This window comes from Daucus carota, chromosome 3 (assembly GCF_001625215.2).
Source record: "Daucus carota subsp. sativus chromosome 3, DH1 v3.0, whole genome shotgun sequence".
NCBI classification, from domain to species: Eukaryota; Viridiplantae; Streptophyta; class Magnoliopsida; order Apiales; family Apiaceae; genus Daucus; species Daucus carota.
The window spans coordinates 37791388-37811532 of NC_030383.2; the positions used below are offsets into that span (position 1 = coordinate 37791388).

The 20145-nt window shown below is 39.2% G+C and overlaps 1 protein-coding gene and 1 non-coding gene across 2 annotated transcripts; both read left to right on the forward strand.

Annotated features, from left to right (window-relative positions):
* The first annotated feature begins 1371 nt into the window (after positions 1-1371).
* Positions 1372-7964, forward strand: LOC135151159 (uncharacterized). The gene has a single exon (XM_064088800.1). It carries the CDS (start codon positions 1799-1801, stop codon positions 7157-7159), a length of 5361 nt encoding a protein of 1786 aa, XP_063944870.1. The 5' UTR covers positions 1372-1798; the 3' UTR covers positions 7160-7964.
* A 7979-nt stretch (positions 7965-15943) lies between these two features.
* LOC135151776 (small nucleolar RNA R71) lies at positions 15944-16050 on the forward strand. Its single transcript, XR_010290695.1, has one exon. It is a non-coding gene; the product is annotated as a small nucleolar RNA R71 (small nucleolar RNA).
* Positions 16051-20145: the final 4095 nt, after the last annotated feature.

Below are 20145 nucleotides of genomic sequence, written 5' to 3' on the forward strand. Positions count from 1 at the left end.
GTCTAATTTGATTAAGTTAAAAATTAAGTTTTCGCGAAAATAAATTTAGTCCTTGGAACGAATCTTATATTACTAAAACGGGATCGTGCACTTGCGATTAAAATCATATTTTGAGCACATCAAGTTTTTGGTAGTGTAGAATTTATTGTTGAATTTGGTTTAGAGGTTAGTGGGCTTTTATTTTTTATAGTCGGAATAGCTAGATTTTCCGGTGAAATCAATTTTCCGGCGAGATTTGAGCTATTCCGGGCACCTCCATTATTTCCGGCGGGACTATCCAACGTAATTAGTTTATTTTATATGCGCGGCTGGCCGTGTTCCGTTTACTGTTCTGTTCTGTTTATGTTGTTAACGCGCGAATCATCACCTGACTAATTTCGTTTTTGTTTTATTTTGTTTTACAGTTTCTTTTTTTTTCTTTTATATTACTATTTGCAGCTCCCGTTCTGCGATTGAATTTGTCAGCCATTACAGTATATATATTACCCTGCTGTCCATTTCTTTTACCCATCCCCCTGCGTTTTTCTCAACTGCGCACTCGATTTTTCTTTATTTAATGTTTTTTTGTTAATTTTCTATTTTTCTAATTTGGCCAGTTTTAATTATAGGTAGTTTAAGTTTTATTTAATTTAACTTTCTTTTATTTACGCATAAAAATTTCTCCAAAATTAATTGGTCTAATTTGATTAAGTTAAAAATTAAGTTTTCGCGAAAATAATTTTAGTCCTTGTGGATCGAATCTTATATTACTAAAATGAGATCGTGCACTTGCGATTAAAATCATATTTTGAGCACATCAAGTTTTTGGCGCCGCTGCCGGGGACTAAAATTAATTTTCGCGCCTTAATTTTTAATTTTTCGGATTAGTTTTTTTTTTTTTTTTTTTTATATTCTCTCACTTTTTTTATGTTGAATTTTAGGAAATTGGAAGAGTATGAGCTAGCTTGGAATAAGTGGAGAATATTCTTGGAGTATTGGAAGCTTGCTTGGGTAACTTGTATCTCTCTCCTATTTCAATTTATTTTATTTAGAAAATCACAAAAAAAATTGAAAATTAAAAAATCACAAACAAATTAAAAATTTAAAATCCAAAAATATTAGCTAGAGTTACATAATTGAAGCATCATGCATTTTAACACTTAGGAGCACATTATCTAGATTTTAATTTTTGTTTTTAAATTTTCGTACCTTTAATTGTGGTGATCGCTGGAGGACCCTAAGGTGCGTTAATTTCTTCCCTTCTTTAGAGTAAAACACGTAGTTTAGAGCATCCATAAATGTTTATAGCTTTTATTATATCATTGTGTGGTGCATCATTTTAAATAAATCTTAAGGGCAAAACCACTTATAAGATAAGGGGAGGGATTTCATCACTCTTTCCTTGGCCCACAACAATTTAATTACTTCATTTTGCATTTCCCTAGCCTTTTTATAAAATTGAATTAGACGTTAGCCCCTAGGATTTCGCGCTCAACTAGGAAGGTACCTAAAAGACGAGGTAATCTTTAATTATTCCGACTTTTCGGTGTCTAAGGCAAGCGAAAGCTTACCTGGCCGATTAAGGTTTGGTGTCTAAGCGCGGAGATTGGCCTCTTGGCAATGCCTGCTCCAAACTGGCCAGACCGGTCCGAATAATTTTGGATTTATCGAGTTTTTGGTGGTCCTTAACGTTAGGAGCAAGGTCTAGTTCACTTTTATTAGGGAACCCTAGAATTAAGTTTTTCTTTCACTTTTACACCCTTTCTTTTGTTTGTTTTATTTCTTCGCACTTATTTGCTACGTGTTTACTATCTAGTTTATGCGAACTACTTGGGTTAGGAGCGAATCGTCTAGATTAGTTAGACCGATCATCGAAATTCCTTCTTCATCCTCTTCGGACTCCGAACCCATAGAAGCTAGCGAACCGATAGTAAACATGGCGTTGTCTCTTAAAGACCGATGTTACCCGTCCCGTTCCGCTCAACCATCGTGCATCACCCTTCCTCCCGTTAATGGGAACAATTTCGAGATTAAGGCACATCACATTAGCATGTTGCCTAAATTTTTAGGGAGTGAAGGTGAGGATCCCTATCTTTTTATTCAAGAATTTGAGGAGGTTTGCGGTTTGCAAAAACTCCAACAATTGAGTGAAGACTCCATTCGGCTTAGACTAATCAACTTTGCTTTAAAAGAAAATGCTAAAAAATGGTTGTATAGTCTACCCGTCAATTCTATTTCCACTTGGGAGGGGTTTGTGGTAATGTTTCTTAAAAAGTATTTTCCAAACCACAAAACGACTCGTATTACAAATGAAATAAATCAATTCCATCAAAGGGAAAATGAGTCTTTTTGGAAATTCTTTGATCGTTTCAAAAATCTTTTATCACAATGCCCCCACCATGGAATAGAGAAATGGAGACTTTGTAAGATTGTGTACGAGGCCTTAGATAGTCAAACCACCGCCTTATTAGAGTCTATGTGCCAAGGCAAATTCATGGAGAAAGATGAGGATCAAGGGTGGGAATTTTTCGAGGACTTAGCCGAGAAAACAATGTTATGGGAGTCTACTAGGGAACCTAAAAAGTCGATCGAGGCGTCTAGCTCTAGGGGTTTGCACTCGATAGGAAACAATGTGGCAACCGATGCCAAATTAGCAACCCTAACTAAGAGACTCGAGGCTTTGGAGTCTCATAGTGGCCCCTCATCTATGCCTATGTTCTCGAACTATAATGCTCCCCATCCCGAGATCCAACAATCTCAAGATTTTGAGCAAGTGAACGCGATGTTTCAACCTAAGCCTAGAAACGATCCTTTTGCACCAACGTACAACCCCGGGTGGAAGAATCACCCGAATTTCTCGTGGAACCAAGGGCAAAATTTTCAAACTCCACAACCTAATTTCCCTAGGCCCAATCCTAATTCTTTTCCGAATTATCAAAACCCGAGTCAAGCTCCGTTAAATCCTCCCGGTTTTAATGATTCGGATAAGAGACTCAATTCCTTAGAAAAGAGCATAGAGGCCTTAGTGAAATCGCAAACTAACTTGACCCAATCCCAACAAACTTTCATGCAAACTTTAACTCAAGATAGGCAACTTTTGCATTCTAATGTGCAAGCCGTCTCTAAGTTAGAGTCCCAATTGAGTCAATTAGCAAGCACGTTGTGTGAGCGAGAAAAGAACAAATTCCCGAGCCAACCGGAGCCGAACCCAAAATTTCCACTTAATCAAAGACCCCCGGATAATGTGCATTCGATCATTTCTCTTAGGTCGGGTAAACAAGTTGATACCCACGTTGGTGAGAACCTCGGTAAGAAAGGGGATTCGACTTCTAATCCAAGTCCACCCATTACTACCGTTAATCATGACAAACCCGAGTGTTCAAAAGCCCGTGAGGAGTCGAGTGACCCAAACCCGGAACCCGAGTTGCAAAGTGAAGTAGTCTATAAACCAAGAGTCCCTTACCCACAAAGACTTATTTCACCGAAGCAATCAGCTCAAATGGAGAAGATTTTGGAAGTGTTTAAGCAAGTCAAGGTCAACATACCCCTTTTAGATGCTATTCAACAAATTCCTTCATATGCTAAGTGTCTTAAGGAGTTATGTACCCATAAGAGAACTAATCATGTCCCTAAGAAAGCTTTCCTTACATCTCACATAAGTTCGATTCTCTCAAACCAAATTCCCGTGAAATACAAGGACCCCGGTTGTCCTACAATTTCATGTGTCATAGGAGAAACTTTTGTGGATAAGGCGTTACTCGATTTAGGGGCTAGTGTTAATCTCCTTCCATATTCTGTCTACCAAGCCTTAGGTTTAGGGGAGCTCCGCCAAACCAATGTCACACTTCAATTAGCCGATCGATCCGTGAAAATTCCTAAGGGAATGATCGAGGATGTGCTAATTAAAGTAGGTGATTTTGTGTTTCCCGTAGATTTTGTCGTCCTAGAGACCGAGCCGGTGAGGAACCCGAAGAATCAAATTCCCATCATCCTAGGACGACCCTTTTTAGCTACATCCAACGCTTTGATTAATTGTAGGAATGGCTTAATGAAGCTAACATTTGGCAACATGACAATCGACCTCAACATATTTCATGTAGGGAAACAATCCGATGATTTCTATGATCAACCTTTGGACGTTAATCTAATTGATGAAATAGTTGATCAAGATCTCATGAATCCTAAAGATGCCCTTGAATTTTGCTTAAAACATTTTGGAGAGGATTGGGATGTTTCCGACTACACACATGAGGTCAACCAAATGTTAGAATCCACCATTCCTACAACAAATCAAGAGCGTGATGTTGAACCCGAGCATTTGCCTTTACCAAAGAAAACCGTTGAGTCACAACCGCCGGAAGTAGAACTCAAACCTCTTCCCGACACTCTTAAGTATGCTTTTCTAGGTCCTAACGAGTCATATCCTGTTATCATTGCCTCTAATTTGACTACGTCACAAGAGGAAGAACTTTTAGGAATCCTTAGAAAGCATAAGGGAGCGATAGGGTGGAGCATTTCGGACATTAAAGGAATTAGCCCGGCGATTGTCCAACATAGGATTCATTTGGTAGAAGATGCAAAGCCCGTGAGAGAACCTCAAAGGAGGTTGAATCCTCCCATGATGGAGGTAGTTAAGAAAGAAATTCTTAAGTGCTTAGACAATGGGATCATTTATCCCATTTCCGATAGCAAGTGGGTGAGTCCCGTCCATGTAGTGCCTAAGAAGTCGGGCATTACTTTGGTAACCAATGAGAACAATGAGCAAGTTCCAACACGTGTCCAATCCGGTTGGAGAATGTGTATAGACTTTAGGAAGCTCAATGCCGTCACTAGAAAAGATCATTTCCCTTTGCCCTTTATCGATCAAATGCTAGAGAGGTTAGCGGGTCATGCCTTTTATTGCTTCTTAGATGGTTACTCGGGGTATTTTCAAATCCCGATTGCTCCCGAAGACCAAGAAAAGACCACCTTTACATGCCCTTTTGGAACCTTCGCTTATAGACGTCTAGCTTTCGGCCTAACCACGGGCCCGTCCACGTTCCAAAGGTGCATGACTAGCATCTTCTCGGAAATGATAGGTGACTTTCTAGAAGTCTTCATAGATGACTTTTCCATCTTTGGTCCATCTTTTCACCAATGCCTTAACAATCTAGATCGAGTGTTGAAAAGATGTGAGGAGACGGATCTAGTGTTAAATTGGGAGAAATGTCATTTCATGGTTAAGGAGGGAATCGTTTTAGGACACAAAATTTCTGAAAAAGGAATCGAAGTAGACAAGGCTAAGGTCGACCTAATAGCTAATCTCCCTCCTCCCAAGTCCGTTAAGGAAATTCGCTCTTTCCTTGGACATGCGGGATTTTATCGTAGATTCATCCAAGATTTTAGCAAAAAGGCCCGACCTTTGACCAACCTTCTAGCTAAGGATGTCAAATTCGAATTCACAAGCGAGTGTGTTCATTCCTTCGAAGACCTTAAGAGAGAATTGACTTCGGCCCCGATCATGAAGTCTCCCGATTGGAGTCAACCTTTTGAGCTCATGTGTGACGCATCCGATTATGCCATAGGAGCCGTTTTAGGACAACGAATAGATAAGAGGCCTCATGTCATTTACTACGCTAGTAAGACCTTAAATGATGCCCAACTCAATTACTCTACCACCGAGAAGGAACTTCTAGCCGTAGTCTTTGCCTTAGAAAAATTCCGCTCTTATCTTATCGGGTCTAAAATCATTGTTTACACCGACCATGCCGCTCTTAAGTACCTTTTCTCTAAAAAAGACTCAAAAGCCCGCTTAATTAGATGGATTTTGTTACTCCAAGAGTTTGACTTAGAGGTTAGGGATAAGAAAGGTTGTGAGAATGTCGTTGCCGATCACCTCTCTCGATTAGTGGTTGAATCCACTAACGACTTGCCCTTAAGCGAGTCATTTCCCGACGAACACCTTCTCTCGATTTCCACTCTCCCATGGTTCGCCGACATAGTCAATTACCTAGCAACCGGTGACATTCCCTCGACATGGTCCAAAAATGATAAAGCCAAGTTCTTTTCTCAAGTGAAACATTTCTTTTGGGACGACCCATATCTCTTTAAACATTGTCCCGATCAAATTATTAGGAGGTGTGTCCCAAATAGTGAGTTTCATAGCATCCTCTCGTTTTGTCACGATCAAGCATGTGGAGGTCATTTTAGTGCGAAGAAGACCGCCGCTAAAATCCTCCAATGCGGTTTTTATTGGCCTACTTTGTTTAAGGATGCCGCCGAATATTGTTCCGCATGTAGTAGGTGTCAACATCTAGGAAGGATCACTAGGAGGAACATGATGCCTATGAGCCCAATCCTTGTTATAGAGCTCTTTGATGTGTGGGGCATAGATTTCATGGGCCCATTTCCTAGTTCGTTTGGCCACCTTTACATCCTTCTCGCGGTTGATTACGTTTCTAAGTGGGTAGAAGCCATTCCGACCCGGTCCAATGACAACAAAGTTGTCCTCCGATTTCTTAAAGAGAATATCTTTTCTCGATTTGGAACGCCTAGGGCTATCATTAGTGACCAAGGGACGCATTTTAAGAATCGTCAATTCGAGTCTCTTCTTAAGAAGTACTCCATCACTCATAGGCTTGCTACCCCTTATCATCCTCAAACTAGTGGCCAAGTAGAGGTCTCAAACCGGCAAATTAAGCAAATCTTAGAGAAGACGGTCAACTCAAATAGGAAAGATTGGTCAACCAAGTTGATAGATGCCTTATGGGCCTATCGGACCGCCTTTAAGACGGTCTTAGGAATGTCTCCTTATAGACTCGTGTATGGTAAAGCTTGCCATTTGCCGGTTGAGCTAGAGCATAGGGCCATGTGGGCCATTAGAGAATTGAACTTCGACTTACCCACCGCCGGTAGTCATCGGAAGTTGCAATTGACCGAGTTGGACGAACTTAGAAATGATGCCTACGAAAACGCTAAAATTTACAAAGAGAGAACTAAGGCCTTCCATGATAAGACCATCTTGAGAAAATCCTTTTCTCCCGGCCAAAAAGTTCTTCTCTACAACTCTAGGCTTCATTTGTTTCCCGGTAAGTTGCGCTCTAGATGGGACGGTCCTTACATTGTTCAAGTTGTGTTTCCTCACGGTGCTGTTGAGATTCAGGATCCTAAAAATGGTAATGTTTTCAAAGTTAATGGTTAACGTCTTAAACCATTTTTAGAATTGCCTGTTAATTCGGAGGAAGAGGTCATCCACCTCATCGACCCTTGATCATGTAAGTTGCTTCAGTAGTTAATAAAAATCCCCTTCATATCCTATTCAGGTATTTTTCCTCTTTACTCTCTCATTTCAACTCTCTCTTTTGCATACATTGAGGACAATGCATGATTTAGGTATGGGGAGGGCTTTAGTGTAATTCTTAAAAAAATGAAAATCCCTAAAAAATGAAAAAAATTAGAAAATTCCAAAAATAGAGATATTTTAGCTAAGTTGTCTTTCCCTCACTCGAACTTTAGGAGTAGTTGGTGTTTAGCATGTTTTCGAAAAGTATATATATGTAGTGTCTTTTAGATAATTTGAACATAGTTGAGTAAGGTTGTCTTTTTGAAGCTTGTATCGACCGATTTGTACTTTACATTCCAAGATGGCACACACATTTGCACAAGACCTTTGATGGAGAGATTGTCTAGTGATATTATTCGATACCTGAGAGAGAACCCACATGTTGAAACAATGTCGAATCGAACCTTTGCGAATAAAAAAAAAAGAGAGAGAAAAAAAAAATAGAAAAAAAAAAGAAAAAAAAGAAAAAAAGAAAAAGAGAAGGAATAACTACTTCAATACCCATTGTTCTTTATAGATAAAATCTTTAGATAAATGGGCAAAAGTAGATTGGCTAGTCTCGTTTTGTGGCCTTTGTTACTCGAGCAATTAAGTCCGTAGGGGGATTTCAAAACCTAGTGCCCTAAAACCGTTTGGTTTGGGAGTCACTGACCCAAAGCTCGCTACATGGGTAACACTGTTTGCCTAAGAAAACGGACAAAATAAAGTCAATGTAAAAAAAAAAAAAGAAACAAAAAAAGAAAAAAAAAAAGAAGAATAAGAGTTTGTGAAGTTTGGCTAGATATTTGTGTCGATAGAGATTGGGTCAGTTCAAAATTGGTTGAAAAAGAGAAAGTGTTCTTAGACAATTAGGATCCATCAAAGGCCTTAGAATTCATTACACTCCTTGGATTTCTAGTAAATTTTTGTGTCGAGTCAAGTAGATTAGAGACAACTGTATCTTGATTATTAGTAGATGAGTCTTTAAGTTGTATTTTCCTTAAAAACGCTTTTTGTTAACACCAACGAAATTAGAGTAGAGTCGAGTAGACACTTGCTAGAATGTCTCGAAGATTTTATGGGTATATCTTCTGTAAACCCTTAGGAGACAACACTCCTCTTGTAGAGATCGTCTACGAGTTTAACGGGTTGGTGAACCTAAAATCACCCGTCACGCCTACGAAAAGGAGCCTAGGAATCGCATCTAGTTTTCATAGTTTATTTTCTTTTCTTTTGATTTTACTCGAGGACGAGCAAAATATAGGTATGGGGAAGTTTGATAAGTGCATATTTTTGTATATTTGAAATGCCTAATTATTGCTTGTTCTCACTTATTTATTTGTTTATTTGTCTTTTTTGTAGGAATATTGCAAATGCTTGAAGAAATAAAAGAATAAAGCAAAAAAGAGAAAAAGATGGAAGAAAAGGATCATAGGGGAATATTCTCAAGGAAGCATCTAGATGGGACACCTACACCCCCCCTCTACCCTAATTTCCCCCTATAAATACACACCTCCCCATCATGTTTCAACCAACCTAGGATTTCATATTTTTAGTAGCCTCTCTTTTATGTAGTAGATCTAGTAGTAGCACTCTAAATTTGTAAACACTTTTATTATATCAATACAAGTATTCATTTTTGTTCTTAAATCTTGCTCTTTACTTTTACTTCAAGGCTATGAAATCTTCCTCTAACTACATGAGACTCAAAATTACTTGTGGATTGAAAGGAGCCTAATTATATGTTTTAAGCTTGCATTTTTTAGTATTTAGATTGAGCCCCTTTTAATTCTCAATATTATTAGTGGGTTCAATGGTTTAGTATTCTAGATTTTGATTTTAGCTTGTAATTTGATGGGGTTTTGTTAGAGACTTGGTAGATAAGCTAGTTTTGAAGTTTTGTGTGATTTGGAGTTATTTTGGTAAGATTTGGTGTTCTCTTTGTTCTTGATTTTGAGGCTTTTTAGTGTAAATTTTATTTTATGATTTTGACTTGAGGTTAGTGGGTTTGTGTTTGAAATATTATGTTTAGGCTAGATTTAAAGTTTGGTGTATTTTGAAGTTGTTTTGGCTTGACTTTGGTCTTGTTTTGGTGAGAAATGGGTAGTTTAGGAGCTATTTAGTGTAGAATTTATTGTTGAATTTGGTTTAGAGGTTAGTGGGCTTTTATTTTTTATAGTCGGAATAGCTAGATTTTCCGGTGAAATCAATTTTCCGGCGAGATTTGAGCTATTCCGGGCACCTCCATTATTTCCGGCGGGACTATCCAACGTAATTAGTTTATTTTATATGCGCGGCTGGCCGTGTTCCGTTTACTGTTCTGTTCTGTTTATGTTGTTAACGCGCGAATCATCACCTGACTAATTTCGTTTTTGTTTTATTTTGTTTTACAGTTTCTTTTTTTTTTCTTTTATATTACTATTTGCAGCTCCCGTTCTGCGATTGAATTTGTCAGCCATTACAGTATATATATTACCCTGCTGTCCATTTCTTTTACCCATCCCCCTGCGTTTTTCTCAACTGCGCACTCGATTTTTCTTTATTTAATGTTTTTTGTTAATTTTCTATTTTTCTAATTTGGCCAGTTTTAATTATAGGTAGTTTAAGTTTTATTTAATTTAACTTTCTTTTATTTACGCATAAAAATTTCTCCAAAATTAATTGGTCTAATTTGATTAAGTTAAAAATTAAGTTTTCGCGAAAATAATTTTAGTCCTTGTGGATCGAATCTTATATTACTAAAACGAGATCGTGTACTTGCGATTAAAATCATATTTTGAGCACATCACCATGTGAAGATGGCATGATGTTAGCACAGATGAAGGCGTTCCACGCCTTCGCATACCGGTTCAACGCGGCTGCAGGAAAAGAAACATGTGCCGGCAAAGGAGGTGCAGTCATCTTCCAAGTCGTGTCCGGCACACACATGTCATACACCAACCGCTCAAAATCTATCGGATCATCATCAAACCGGCGTTTGGCACGCCCGATCCTCTCCACAACCCAATCTTCTTCATTACGGCGCTTGGCACGCCCCCCGATAACTCTACGGATCGCCTCCGCACTATAATCCACACGGATTCCCCGCACCACCGTGAATCCATCGCGATTCTCCTTGGCATTAGCATAAAATTCTCGAATAATAGCCAAGGGAACCGCCTCCGGAGCCTCGCAAAAAGACTCCCAACCCCGTTCTTGAATCATGTTCAAGAGCTCACCATCTTCCGCCGTGGGTAAGAATCCTCTCTCCTTAACTATCGACTTATTCATAAGCCGTTGAAATTCGGTTCGTGCACCATCGGAAGTGAACTCAACCTCACCCATCGAGGAAGAATCGCTAGATGTAGGGGCTTGGGTGCTCGGTCCTTGTGATCTTCGGGCTCTTTTGGGTGCAATTGGTAGAGATTTAGAGTTGCAAGAGATTTGTGTGTAGTGGGTTTGAGAGATTGGATGAAGGTTGTGTGTATGGATGTGTATATATAATTAGGGTTTAGAAAATTATAATGGGATTTGGAGATGGGTTTTGTGTTTATATAAGGATTGGAGAGCTGAGTTAGGGTTTTATGGGATGTATTTCGGGCTAGGCATGCAAAATTAGGATTGTGGGCTTTTAAAAACGAAAAGAAAATATTTTTGGGAGAAAAATCGCCTGACTCGGCAGTCAGTAGCGCGGCCGCGCTAAGTGTAGCGCGGCCGCGCTGTGCACTTTAGCGCGGGCGCGCTGGACACTAGCGCGGGCGCGCTGGACACTAGCGCGGGCGCGCTAGTGTCTGACACCGGAGGCTGATTTTTCTCGATTTTTGTGTTTTTGAGGGTTACAATGGTACAATGTGGTTCCAATGCGTGGGTTGCCTCCCACGAAGCGCTTGTTTAACGTCGTTAGCTCGACGTGAAGTCCAGAATTAATCCGATTCCGATTGAAGAATCGTGGTTTGTACCTCACGATTCACATTTCCGCCAAAGTAAGGCTTCAACCTTTGACCATTAACCTTAAATGATTCATCCGGTGATTTTGCATAGATTTCTACCGCACCGTGGGGAAATACCGTCTTGACTGTAAATGGCCCTGACCAGCGTGACTTGAGTTTCCCTGGAAACAGCTTCAACCGAGAGTTATACAATAGAACCAATTGACCTACTACAAAAGATTTTTGTATCAGCCGCTGATCATGCAATCTTTTCACCTTTTCTTTGTAGAGTTTGTTATTTTCATAAGCACGGAGGCGGAACTCCTCCAACTCATTGAGTTGAATCATGCGTTTTTCTCCAGCTAACTGTAAGTCGAAATTCAACTTCTTTAGTGCCCAATAAGCTTTATGTTCCAACTCTACTGGTAGGTGACAAGCTTTCCCAAACACTAGCTGAAATGGAGAAGTACCTAACGGTGTTTTGTAAGCTGTTCGATAAGCCCAAGCAGCCTCATCTAATCGTAAGGACCAATCTTTCCTAGAAGGGTTAACCACCTTCTCTAATATGCGTTTGATCTCTCTGTTAGACACTTCAGCTTGACCGTTCGTTTGAGGATGATAAGCAGTAGCAACCCGGTGATTGATATTGTATCTCGACATCAAGGTTGTGAATTTCCGATTGCAAAAATGAGAGCCTTCATCACTGATAATGACTCTAGGGACTCCGAAACGGGTAAAGATTTGTTTTTGAAGAAATTGCAAGACCACCTTAGTATCATTTGTGGGTAAAGCTTTCACCTCCACCTATTTAGACACATAATCAACTGCTAATAGAATATACTGGTTGTTGCAAGACGAAATGAACGGTCCCATAAAGTCAATACCCCAAACATCAAATATTTCGACTTCCAAAAGCATTTTAAGAGGCATTTCATTCCTCCTAGAAATATTACCTGTACGCTGACAACGATCGCAACCCAACACGAACTGATGAGCATCTTTAAACAGAGTTGGCCAGTAAAAACCTGCTTGAAGTACCCTCTTTGCTGTCTTCTCTCCGCTATAATGGCCTCCATAACCAGTGGAATGGCACTCGCGCAAAACTCCCTCAACTTCATTATTAGGGATACACCGTCTGAGAATTTGATCGACTCCTTGTTTAAACAAAAAGGGTTCATCCCAAATATACCATTTTACATCGTGAAGGAATTTCTTGCGTTGAGCATAAGAGAATTCTGGAGGAATGACCTTACTCACCAGATAATTTACAATGTCAGCAAACCATGGCTCTTCTGCCTCAACTCCAAACAACTGTTCGTCTGGGAAGAATTCATTGATTAGAGTGTTGTCGGTAGTTTGTTTGCTGTGATCTTCTAGTCTGGATAAATGATCCGCTACATGATTTTCTGTGCCCTTCCGATCTTTAATTTCCACATCAAATTCTTGGAGTTATAAAACCCAGCGAATTAGTCTTGGTTTAGAATCCTTCTTTGAGATGAGATACCGAATGGCTGCATGATCAGTATATACCACTACCTTTGTTCCAAGAAGATAAGACCTGAACTTCTCAAAGCTAAAGACAATAGCTAGAAGTTCTTTTTCAGTAGTAGTGTAGTTCAATTGTGCATCATTTAATGTTTTGCTGGCATAGTAGATAACATGAAACACATTACTTGTTCGCTGGCCCAGTACAGCTCCTACAGCATAATCACTGGCATCACACATTAATTCGAATGGTTTACTCCAATCAGGTGCAGTGATGATAGGTGCTGATGTCAACTTCTTTTTCAAGATTTCAAATGCTTCTAAGCACTCCTCATCAAACTTGAATGGAATGTATTTCTCTAACAGATTGCAAAGAGGTTTAGAAATTTTTGAGAAATCCTTGATGAACCTCCGATAGAAACCTGCATGACCAAGGAAACTTCGGATGCCTTTGACTGAAAGTGGTGGAGGAAGATTTTTAATTGTTTCCACCTTCGCTTTATCGACTTCTAGTCCTTTGGCAGATACCTTATGCCCCAATATGATTCCTTCTTGCACCATGAAATGACATTTTTCCCAATTGAGAATCAGATTAGTTTCCACACAGCGCTTAAGAACCATTCTAAGATTCGTGAGGCATTCGTCATAAGATGTTCCAAATACAGAAAAGTCGTCCATGAATACCTCCACATTGATGCCGATCATCTCTGAGAATATTGCCATCATGCACCTTTGAAAAGTGGCTGGTGCACCACATAAGCCAAAAGGTACTCTTCGGAATGCGAAAGTACCATAAGGGCATGTAAAGGTTGTCTTTTCTTGATCCTCCGGAGAAATAGCAATCTGATTATAGCCAGAATACCCATCTAACAGACAATAGAACTCATGGCCAGCCAACCTGTAAAGCATCTGATCAATAAAAGGCAGAGGGAAGTGATCCTTTCTTGTAGCTTTATTCAGCTTTCTGTAGTCCATGCAAATCCTCCAACCAGTGACAGTTCTAGTTGAGATGAGTTCCCCTTTTTCATTGGCTACTACTGTCATGCCTCCTTTCTTAGGCACACATTGTACTGGGCTCACCCATGAGCTATCTGAAATTGGATATATGATACCTGCATCGAGCCATTTAAGAATCTCTTTCTTTACAACCTCCTTCATGATAGGATTTAACCTTCTTTGTTGTTCCACTGAAGGTTTGCTTCCTTCTTCAATGAGAATTTTGTGTTGACAAAATGATGGACTGATTCCCTTGATATCAGCTATAGTCCACCCAATTGCTGTTTTGAATTCCCTTAGCACCCTCAAAAGTTTTTCCTCTTCCTCACCTGACAAGTTAGCTGCAATAATAACAGGAAGAGTAGAACGTTCACCAAGAAAAGTATACCTCAAGTGATCCGGTAGCGGTTTAAGTTCAAGTTTAGGTGCTTCGATCACTGATGGTTGTAGTGGTTTGTGATCTTCCTTTAATTCTTCCAGGCCAAGAGATTCGACAGGTGGTTCAATATTCCTTCGCCAAGGTGATGAGTTAAGATGATAGATTTCTTCCAATTCTTCTTCACTGTCCAATTCTTCATCATTGGTAAGGATTGCTTTCAATGTATCATTCTGTAAAATCCGCTGGCTATTGGTTTCTGCCGTAGAATCAAGTACATCCATACTGAAACAAGATTCCTCATCAGTTGGTAATTTCATTGCATTGAATACATTGAACGTGACCGTATGGTCTTGTATTCTCATTGTAAGTTCCCCTTTTTGTACATCGATCAAAGTTTGCCCGGTGGCTAAAAAGGGTCTACCCAAGATGATAGGAATTCTCTTGTCTTCTTCAAAATCAAGAATCACGAAGTCGGCTGGAAATATTAATTTATCAACCTTGACTAGCACATCTTCAATTATACCCCTCGGATATGTGATCGAACGATCAGCCAGCTGTAAAGACATGTTTGTCGGCTTGAGCTCTGGCAGGCCAAGTTGTGTGAAGATAGATAAAGGCATCAGATTGATGCTAGCTCCCAAGTCGCACAGACACTTATCAAAAGAGAACTTCCCAATAGTGCAAGGGATAGTGAAGCTTCCCGGATCTTTAAGCTTAGGTGGTAATTTCTGTTGAAGCACAGCACTACATTCCTCCGTTAAAGCCACTGTCTCTAACTCCTCGAGCTTTAGCTTTTTTGAGAGAATACCCTTCATAAACTTGGCATAGCTAGGCATTTGCTCGAGTGCTTCAGCAAACGGGATGTTGATGTGAAGCTTTTTGAACACTTCAAGGAATTTACCAAATTGCTTATCCAGCTGCTGTTTTTTTAACCTCCTAGGAAATGGAGGTGGTGGATATAATGGTTTTGACACCGGAGCAGCTGCAGGGATAGCCTTATCTTTTTCAACCGTAGGGTTGATTCCAATTGTGTTTGAAGGAAGTTCTGCTGGAATTTCTTGCGGTTCATCACCCTAATCTTGTACTAATGTTGAGGTAGGCCCTGTTGTAGTTTTTCCAGATCTCAGCGTAATGGATTGGACTTGCTCTTTAGGGTCCCTCTTACCTGGTACCTCTGTATCACTAGGGAGATTCCCCTGTGGTCTGCTTAGTAAAGCATTAGCTAACTGACCGACTTGTGTCTCCAAGGCTTTTAAAGTTACTGCCAGACTCTTGTACATGAGCCTTAGCTCTTCCATGTCAGACCTTTCGTTAGCTGATTGCCCATGATTCTGAAATCCCGGAGGGTGATATGGCTGTTTAGGTGCATACTGTTGTGAAGTTCCAGTCTGACTATACTGTTTAGGTCCCTGTTGAAATCCTTGTTGAGGTTGATTATAACCCTGATTATTACTCCAGCTGAAATTCGGATGATTTCGGTTGTTAGGATGGTAAGTAGCTGGAGCAGGCTGTTGACCTCTCTGAAAGTTGCTCACAAATTGTGCTGATTCACTAGAAATGGCACACTGATCAGTAGCGTGAGTACCGGCACATAATTCGCAAATTAAGATTGGCTGTTGAATTCCTTGGTGGGCCAGAGAATCGACTTTCATCGTGAGAGCCTTAAGTTGAGCAGCAAGAGCTGTCGATGTGTCAAGATCAAGAACTCCGGCTACCTTCCCTTGAGTAAGTCTTTGGGTAGGGTTCTGATATTCATTAGCAGCCATCATTTCAAGAAGATCATAAGCTTCTTCATAACTTTTAGCCCATAGCGCACCTCCAGAAGCAGCATTAAGCATAGGTCTGGATTGAGGTCCAAGACCATTATAGAAACAGTTTATTTGCATCCAATCCGGCATGCCATGATGGGGACACTTCCTTAGCATCTCCTTATATCGCTCCCAGGCTTCACAGAATGTTTCTCCTGATTGTTGAGAGAATTGAGATAGAGCATTTCGTAGTGCAGCAGTCTTTGCCATGGGGAAGATTTTAGTGAGAAATTTCTGAGCTAGATCTTCCCATGTAGTAATCGAACCAGATGGTAAAGAATGTAACCATCCCTTAGCCTTATCTCTCAGTGAAAATGGGAAAAGCCTTAGCTTCACAGCTTCATCAGAGACGTCATTAAATTTGAAAGTGTCACAGATCTCTATAAAATTTCGTATATGCATATTGGGATCTTCAGTAGGAGAACCCCCATACTGTACCGAGTTCTGGACCATTTGAATAGTTCCTGGTTTGATTTCAAAGGCTTTGGCTGCGATTGCAGGCCTGACAATGCTTGACTGGATATCATCGATCTTTGGCATAGAGAAATCCTTCAATGCCTTACTGTCTGGTTGTGCTTCAGGTTCTGTCATTGTTTCAGAATCAGAAGAAGAAGTAGAAGCTGAATCAGTTGCCTTCTTACGGGTCTGAGAACGTGTTAGCATAAACGCGATCCAAGTACCTGAAATAAAGAAAAGAAGAAAAGTGAGAAGAGAATAGAATCCTAGTCAGTGAATTTTAATGCACACTGATGACAAGTACATAAACTAATTAATTAACACCGAGTCCCCGGCAGCGGCGCCAAAAACTTGTTCGCAAAAATCTACACGCAAGCGCACGTGATCACAAGTAATATATTAAGTTCGATCCCACAGAGACTGGTGAATTAAGAATACGCACCTATGCAACAATGTATGATCAATTATCACTGCCAAGACAATTAACAAAGATGGTTTCTTTTATACTAATAACTAAAATTACTAATCAAATTCAGAATAGGAAAACACATGGGATTCTAACTTCATTATCGAATTCATCTAGAATTGAAATTACTGATTAACATGCGACTGTTGATCCTAATCAGACAACACGAAAGTAATACATGCCAACTCTCGTTGCACACATATCATACCAATCAAAATCCACAATTAAGATAGAAATCTCATGGACACCAACAAAGCTCAGACCCTATATCTCTATAGCGGTAGTGTAAGCAGAGAGGTTTAATAACAAGTCGTCTATCGTGATTACACAGGGTGATAAAAATAGTTCAAGTCTACCACAAATTATGTTTCATTCACATAATCCTATGTTTACATGGCATAGTTCTAAATTCAATCATCCACTCTCGCTTCAGAAAGAATTAACAAACAACTTAGAAGTTAGCTACGCTCCTAAGAAGAATAAGCACGGCTCATGCAAAGAAATCAACGTACGTCGCAAAATCAAGTAATTAATATTCGATACTAGATTACATCGATAAATCCATTAGAATCCCATGAAGGCGGTTAGTTCATAATCGAACTAATCGACATCATGGGTTCTAGTGAAAACATTATAAAGAAAAGACAAGAATTAAATGGAATAAAAATGCTTGAATTAATAATAATAAGGATCACACGTTACAGATTTGATGTTCACGATCTCGCTCGAAACTGTCTCTTCCTCGCAAAGAACGATCCAATACAAACTGATAATGTGCTTGAATGATTAAAACTAACTTACGATATTGTTCTCTACTAAACTACTTCTATTCGGCTAGGGTTTTACACACGAGAAATAAAAATACATTGACCAAGTCAACCGGGCCTCGACCGCTGCGAAAATCCATCAAAAAAGCTGAAAAAATCGGCCCGGGGAAGTTCCACTGGGCGCGGCCGCGCTAAACTAGCGCAGGCGCGCTAGTTGCAGCAGACTATAGCGCGGGCACGCTAGAAGTTAGCGCGGGCGCGCTACTGTCTGTCATGGCAGCCTCGTTTCTTCGTTTCTCGCTCGTTCTCGCGTGCATGTCCTTCCTCGCTTCTAGTACCACTTCCGTAGGTGATCACGGTTGCATTTAGCACATGCAACAAGCCCTTTTGTTAGGTCCAAAGTATCGTAGAAGGGGGGGTTGAATACGATACTCACTACAATTTAAAATTCTTTCGAATCTTGCGGATAAATAAATTGCAGTCCTGTAATGGGTTTCGTGTTCCGGATATTTATTGGGTCGGTTTCTGAGGATATGAAAATATTAAACCAACACACAATATTTTCCAAGGTATATCTGTATATTGATAAATACCTCGAAGGTGCTACAAATCCAAACCCGAAGGTTGGCTACAATGACCACTCCTCTAAATATTACAAGCCCTATCCACTACAAATATTTATGGTACAAAACTAGGCTAGGGTGTGTGTATATTTGAGAGAGTTTGTGCAAAGCACTTGGTCATCCATCCCGAAGGATGATGTAAATTGTGAGAACCACAATCACATATTTATAGGCTTTCATAACTAACCATGGTTAACGAGTTCGTCCTGGACGACTTGAGTTCGTCCTGGACGGATTCGTTTTATAAAAATAAAACTAACTCCATTGAATGCAGAAAGTGGCGCAAGTTCTATATACACACATATATATATAACAAAGTTGCGCTTTGAACATATATATATGTATATATAGAAAGTCAAACATTGCGCCAGTCAATTGTTGCGCCTTAACATGTCTTCACTGTTGCCATTGTTCTTCCAGTACTTGGAGAAATTTCAAGTAATCAAAGTTGCGTTTTGGACAAGTCAAACTTGGCGCCAGTTGAGTCAAACCTTGCGCTAATACAGTGTACCACTGTGTTTTGCCTTAGACACAGGATGAAACTTGCGCTTTAGAATCTCCAATGTACGTAGCGCCATCTTTGACTTGGGGTCAAAGTTTGCGCCATAAAGCTTATACTCAGTGTAGCTGTGAGCACTTAGAAAATTTCTAAGTGGAGAGGGATGTCGAGGCGCAAACTTTGACTTGGTCAAAGTTTGCGCTTCAACACAGTTGATGCCTTTCCTGTACAAAGTACTTAGACAGAATTGTGCATCTTTAGCTGAGGTTGACCTGAGTCAAAGTTTGCGCTTTGACTCTTGGTCAAACCTTGCGCCTAGTGCACCTGTATTAAGCTTTGTGACTTAGACATATTTGCACCATTATATATATTTATATTATATTATATTCATAATATTATATAAATATATGTATAAATAAAGATATATATATATAAATGTATATAAATAACATTTATATAAACATATAGTAATATATATATATACATATATTTAAATATATTCTCATATATTTAAATATATATAATATACATAAAATTATATGTAAATATAAATATAAATATATATAGGGATATATATATATATAATTACTTATAGATATAAATATATACATATATTTATGCACATAATATAATATATATATATATACACTTAAATATATAAGTGTTTATGTAAAATATAAATTCATATACTATATACATATATATTTATTTAAATATATATACATATAAATATACATATACATATGTTTAAAAACATATATACATATATATTATATATATTATATTTAATTAAATATACATATATACATATATAATTATATTTGTACATATACAAATATATAAGTGCACACATATATAAAATGTCACTTCCTGATATGGCTTTCTGTGGAAGCTTTGACATATGGCATTTGAGCAGTAAGCTTTGGCATAACAGGCATTTGGCTTGGCTTGGCTTTGGAACAAATGACTTGATATGACTGGATCAATTCTTCGATCGATAAATACTTTGCAAAGCTCCGTACGTGCTGACGCTTAGTGCACTGGTCTGGTTCACAAGCGACTAACACTGAAGTTGAACATTGTACCTTCTTTGTCAGCAAACATTGATCAGTCGGTTCCGGGTTAGTTTATGCTTCAGTTTGTTGATTATAAATAACCAACCAAGATATATAGAAATATCTTGCTTCAGGGGTTGCACTGAAATCTTTCGAGTACTTGGACAACATCTTCATTGCTTCCACAATCTTGATCACTTCAATCTTTATTCTTCACTGAGGCATGAACATATTAATGAACTTCTTCCAGTGAACTTATCCCTTCAAGACTGTAGATGGCTTCTTCAACCTTTGTCTTCGTATCTTCCGATTCCGGTGCAGGCGTAGTGTTATTTACTTGTCTTGTTCTATTGTTGAGTTATCATCCCTATGTAACAGATAGGGTTGTCTTTACATTTAGACTTACAATCTCCCCCTATTTGTT

Bases quoted from the DNA above. Each gene is read 5' to 3' on its own strand.
- LOC135151159 (XM_064088800.1), top strand. From the start codon at position 1,799: ATGCGAACTACTTGGGTTAGGAGCGAATCGTCTAGATTAGTTAGACCG.